Raw genomic sequence first — 5,829 nt, forward strand, 5'->3', positions numbered from 1 at the left:
ACAGTGTATGTTAGTTCAGACTAGTAGTTAAATGTTTCCTGGAGAGATTTATCATGCTATTACCTACACAGTGTATGTTAGTTCAGACTTGTAGTTAAATGTTTTCTGGAGAGATTTATCATGCTATTACCTACACAGTGTATGTTAGTTCAGACTTGTAGTTAATTTTTTCCTGGAGAGATTTATCATGCTATTACCTACACTGTGTATGTTAGTTCAGACTTGTAGTTAAATGTTTCCTGGATAGATTCACCATGATATTACCTACACAGTGTATGTTAGTTCAGACTTGTAGTTAAATGTTTCCTGGAGTTTAGACTTGTAGTTAAATGTTTCAAATACCCGTAACCGAACATGCTCGTCCTTTCAGTCTTGGAGGCGTTATGTGATGGTCAATCCCACTGTTCGTTGGTAAAAGAGTAGTCCAAGAGTTGGTGGTGGGTGTTGATGACTAGCTGCTCTCCGTCTAGTCTGTCACTGCTAAATTAAGGGCGGCTAGCGCAGATGGCCCACGTGTATCTTTGTGCGAAATTCTGAAACAAAAATATATAAAAACGAAATATTGTGTGTGTTATACTGAATTTCCTCCTCATACGTGTGTTAATATATTTTCATGTTTATATGTTTAAAGATATTAATCATCTTTAAAGTAAATTAATCGGAAATTTAAATAAACAAGACAACCAAGTTAATTGGAATACAATATTTTATATTTGTGTTTGTGCGATTCAAATACATAGCTATACTTATCAGGCAGGTGGCAGCACTGTTTATGTAGGGATGGCTCGGAGTGTTCATCAAAATGGTATTTTAAATATCTCCTCAATAGGTCATCAGAACTTTACAATACAATACAGTGTTTCCTTCTATAACAATATCTATGTAATGACTGAGTCACAAGTTCTGGGAATGTCTGTAAATATCGTAACAAAAAGTTTGTATTTCTTGTTCTTCTTTTTTATTACATGATAACTCAAAAACCAAAACAATGGTGTCAACCAATTTCATCGATGTGACAGTTTCGAACGGTGTATCCACTTTTATAAGTATTATTAATAACTAGTTGTAATTTAAAGAAAAATCATAATTCTATTGTAAACGATGTTATCATTACCCCTTGAAGTTAGCTTTCTTACAGAAATTTGGTGTTCCTTTAAAAAGCGTAAGTACAGGGTGAAACAGGAATTACCAGCCAATAATAGCTAAACAATAAATATTACAGTTGGAACCTCATTGTATTTAGAGCTTGGTTATAAATACAACCTTCCTTTGTCTGTTGAAACATTGTATTAAATAACAAGCAAACAAGTAAAGAAAAAACTTTTCCAAAAAGGAAGTAAATGTAGGGATGGCTAATATCAATCCTTCAAAAACAATGGAAACAAGATGGTAGGGATGGCATTTGCATCATCCCTACGTAATAACACAGGCAAGAATTAACATATAGCAATATATGTGAGTATTCAATCACAACTGAGTTTAATTTATCCTATTTTTGTCTGTTAACATTCTACTACACTGTGTGCCTGTGTCCGCTGTAGGCTTAATTCTGTCTGTCTTAGTATTACGATTAAACCTAGATCTGTATATATATATACGTATACATATCAATAGTTTGAGAGTGTCGAACGTAATCTCTATGATAAAATTATAATTAAACAAACTGGATGTTTATGCAGTTGGGTTCTACTGACGTCATCGTGACGTGATAGCCCGTGATTTTCATGTATCATCCTCCGCATATATTTTATAATTTACTTTAAAAGAAATCAAAGTCTAACTATTTACGTGTTTGTATGTTTTATTTCTATTAATAAAAGGGTGATCAGATATTGATCACAATCTCTGACTTGTAGAATGAATAAAAATTACCAAGTTCACAAAACGAAAAAAAATTTCAACTTTCTACACTACAAATCAAGACCTATTTTTCAAAATTCAGCAAACAATCTGTTTGTGAATATTCGTGTATAACTATCACAAATGTTAACTTTCTAATGTAGTTTTGGGGAGTGGAATGCCCCCCCTCTTTTTACACAACATAGAAAAACGAACACCCCTATAGTGAAACATTAAACCTTGCATCTGTACTTCATCAATTTTTTCAAACGTTCAAGCAGTAGAGATTAGGCTTAACAAAACTTATTACGTTTCCCAGTACAAAGTTTCAGTTCATCTAGGGCTAATGTTTATGCAGTAAGCCTATTTTTCTATCAGTGATTTATATTGACGGTTTACTTATGTACTATAAAGAGTTGTGTTACGTGTCAACCTAGTAGAAATACGGTGCTATCTAGTGCTAATTACCACAGATATCTTCAGTTTTCCCATATTTTTTCTTTCCTCATCATAGTACGTTCTTCAACAGAAATGATCCAATAAAGAGAGGATATGACAATACAAATGCCTCCTGGTGGTTCAGCGGTAAGGGTCTGAGCATATAATACAAGAAATCGGGCTTCTATACCGACGGTGGGCAGAGTATACATACTGTGTAGCTTTGTGCTTTACAACATTGTTTGTTCAAACAAAGCTTTGTTTATTTGTTTGTTCTTTTTATAAATCGTTCAGGTGTATTTGTTTCCATTACTTAAAATGATGTTAATAACGTACTGCATTCATGAAAACTGTTATTTATAATATCGTTCTTACACAAACAAGGCGGTCTTTATGATACACTCGTGTTGCTCAAGCGTCAGAACGGAATCGTATTCTTCTCACGCCAGTAAGATTCACTAAAATAACTTTGGTTACAGGTGATGAGTAATAAAGGGTTTTTAGACTGGCAGTACGTATTAATTGTTTAATATTTATTGTCTTGTCTTTAAGCGCCGACCTTATTTCTATGCGTAAGTCGAACTGTCACCAACTCGAGATGACATTATCTGATGTTGCAGTATTGACGTGTTTACACTAGGTTGGTCCTTTGCCAAGTAGAACTCTGGTCTGAGAAAAGTACGATAAACCTTTTGACGACACTTGCTCGCCCTCCAAGCTGGTACCCTCTTTTCATTCTTATCTACTGGCCAGAAACGAGGCCATGTACATGGCTCCATTACCATGGTAATGGAGGCCTACAAGCCTCATATCCACGGTTAACAGTCTTCTGTAGAGTGATGGTATGTAATACTGGCTTAGAAGGATCGACTTAAAATTACTGGTTTTTTTTTCTACAAAAGGAAAATATCACGTGGGCATGCCAAGAATATCGTTTTCCCCTATATTTAGTCAGAATTTATAGGCTGTGTTCTGACACTTGAGAACTTATTAGGAATATAACGAACGCGTCTCTGCCCTACTTAATGTCGTGTGAGAGCATTCCGTCCGTTGGAACTTCATATGTCAACTACATTTTTGATTTGAAAGTGCTACAGAACTTTACCTTCTACCACTAAAGATGGAGAATAGAATATGAACGATGCTACTTACGATTTGTAAGTTTAATTTTTCATCAAAGTTCTTCGATACTCTCGCTTCCAGATACATTTATCACACACACGTATATATTTTAAAATTCAGACTCGTAACTAGGTTTCGTAAGAATCTTTTGAAATTTATATATACCCACACACACGATATTGTATACTTGAAGAACATCAAACGAAGTAATTGATCAAAACTGTGAATGTAGTGCCACCTATCAGCTAATAAATTTAACATTATACTTTATAGTCCATTAACTTTTGTACTTCTTTAAAATCTCGTATATATTGAAATTTACAATAGAGTTAATAATATTGGAGATCTAACAAAAGAGAATAATTCTGCTTTCACGTTGTATTGTTTGGTAAATCAACTCGTTTTGAATTTCCATCTGACAAAGACTGGTATTTTTCGGGGTGATGCGGGCGTACTTTCTTTAATGATTTGTATTTAATATCTTGTGATTGTTATGTATCGCTGGAAACAGTTAAGTGTTAAAGAAGGAAAATAATTCGTTGATGAAACGTTATTCCGTGGCCAGGTGGTTAGAGCGGTTCGAATCCCCGTCCCGCCAAACATGCTCGCCCTTTCAGCCGTGGGGGCGTTATAAAGTTCCGGCCAATCCCACTATTCGTTGGTAAAAGAGTAGCCCAAGAGTTGGCGGTGGGTGGTGATGACTAGCTGCCTTACATCTAGTCTTAAACTGCTAAATTAGGGACGGCTAGCGCAGATAGCTCTCGTGTAGCTTTTCGCGAAATTAAAAACAAACAAACAAACGTGACGGAGTTAATTTTTTAAACATCACGATTTTTCAGATCTTAACAATACTGCCCCATGATTGAGTGAATGTTTTAAACACCACCGTATCTCAAGTCCTAACAATAAATACCTCGTACGTAAATGTTCTACAAATACACTTCTTATGTTGATTTGTGGTTTAAATGCTAATATTTAAGAACGGACAAAAATAAAGTCTCTTGAACAAATGGTATCAGTGTCGGCTGATGACGTTTTGTTGTGGTCTACATTATCATTGGCTGATTTATTCTATATAAAACTATGTACTTTAGTCATTTTTCTACGTCCAGATGTATGTTTTAAAGAAATTTTCTAATTAAATTATTTTTGACTTAACAGATGTCGCCACTTTGCTCGAAGCTCTTGCCGTTAGCTGTCCACACTGTGAAAGAACGTTCTCCGGTAGTCAAGTGCTTTACGCTCTACGAGATCACTTGAAAGCTGCTCACCAACAAGTGCTGGAGGATACAGAGAAGAAAGATGATACCACCCACGAGTGCAACAAATGCACTGCTTCGTTCTCAGATAAGGCCCATTTGGAAAAGCACGAACTTTTTCACACAGAATCAAGCCAGGTTAGGCTTAAGATTAACCCAGAGTTGCAGGCTTCTTTGTTCAGCAAGAGCAGTGGCCTTTTCAATGAGAGAACGCATAGTTTTCCAAAGAATAAAAAATATTTATTGTGAAGCGAGTCTAGACATGTTCACCAGTGTAAATCGCATCATTTTTAGTATTTAGTTATTACGCAAGAAATGTCGATAATTATATATTAAAAACAAAAATACAATATGATAAATTAAAGTTTACTTTTTTTGCTATTTTTTTAAGACTCATCCTAAATTATTCTATATTTAAAGTTATGAAACATCTAAAATAAACACAATTCCGATAGTTGGATTGTTTTTGAGCCCAAGATGACTTTATATATAATTTTATTAATGATACTTTGTTTAGCGAATTTCCATCAAGTTGTGAGGCTAAAATTACGAAACACCAGAATATATTTTAATAAATTATTCTTCGCACGTTTGCACAAGATTTCATGGGTTTTTATGTACGATTTTCTGTTGTGCTGACCTGCTTAATCGTCTCATACAGCAACGCCTAAACGACAGCGATGACTCGTCAGGCCTCCGAAAGTTCCGGTGTCCAGAGTGTGGAAAGGCCTTCAAGTTTAAACACCATCTGAAGGAACATGTCAGGATTCACAGTGGTGAAAAACCATTCGTTTGTCCAAACTGTAGCAAGCGATTTTCTCATTCAGGTTCTTATTCCTCTCACATGACCAGTAAAAAGTGTCTTATAATGAATTTGAAGGTATGATAGGAAAACACGTTATTTTGTAAAACTACTAGTTCGAAACGTATATATATATATATATAAATAGCTTATAAACTATTGATTACATTAATTGTTTATGGGCGATTGAATCGGCACTGTAAAACAATAACGAATTAAATATCGCGTTACCGTTATCGGTCGAGGTTGTCAAATTATTGTCGTAGCTAATAATGTCTGTGGTAATAGCACCCAAATTCGTTGGGGATATCCCATCTACCAGACAAAATCCAAACGCCGATGTTAATCTAGTCAGCCGTCGTGGAAACG

General features: G+C 35.1%; 1 protein-coding gene across 6 annotated transcripts in view; it reads left to right on the forward strand.

Annotated features, from left to right (window-relative positions):
• Positions 1-5,829, forward strand: part of LOC106460123 (zinc finger E-box-binding homeobox 1-like) — a 138,996-nt gene that overhangs the window by 123,340 nt on the left and 9,827 nt on the right. For all 6 annotated transcript variants that reach the window (XM_013919806.2, XM_022386772.1, XM_022386773.1 and 3 more), the window contains exons 3-4: positions 4,561-4,796; positions 5,320-5,538. In XM_013919806.2, coding sequence (XP_013775260.1) covers positions 4,561-4,796; positions 5,320-5,538 — 455 coding nt within the window. The remainder of the gene's footprint in view (positions 1-4,560; positions 4,797-5,319; positions 5,539-5,829) is intronic.

This window comes from Limulus polyphemus, unplaced genomic scaffold (genome assembly GCF_000517525.1).
Source record: "Limulus polyphemus unplaced genomic scaffold, Limulus_polyphemus-2.1.2 Scaffold714, whole genome shotgun sequence".
Lineage (NCBI taxonomy): Eukaryota > Metazoa > Arthropoda > Merostomata > Xiphosura > Limulidae > Limulus > Limulus polyphemus.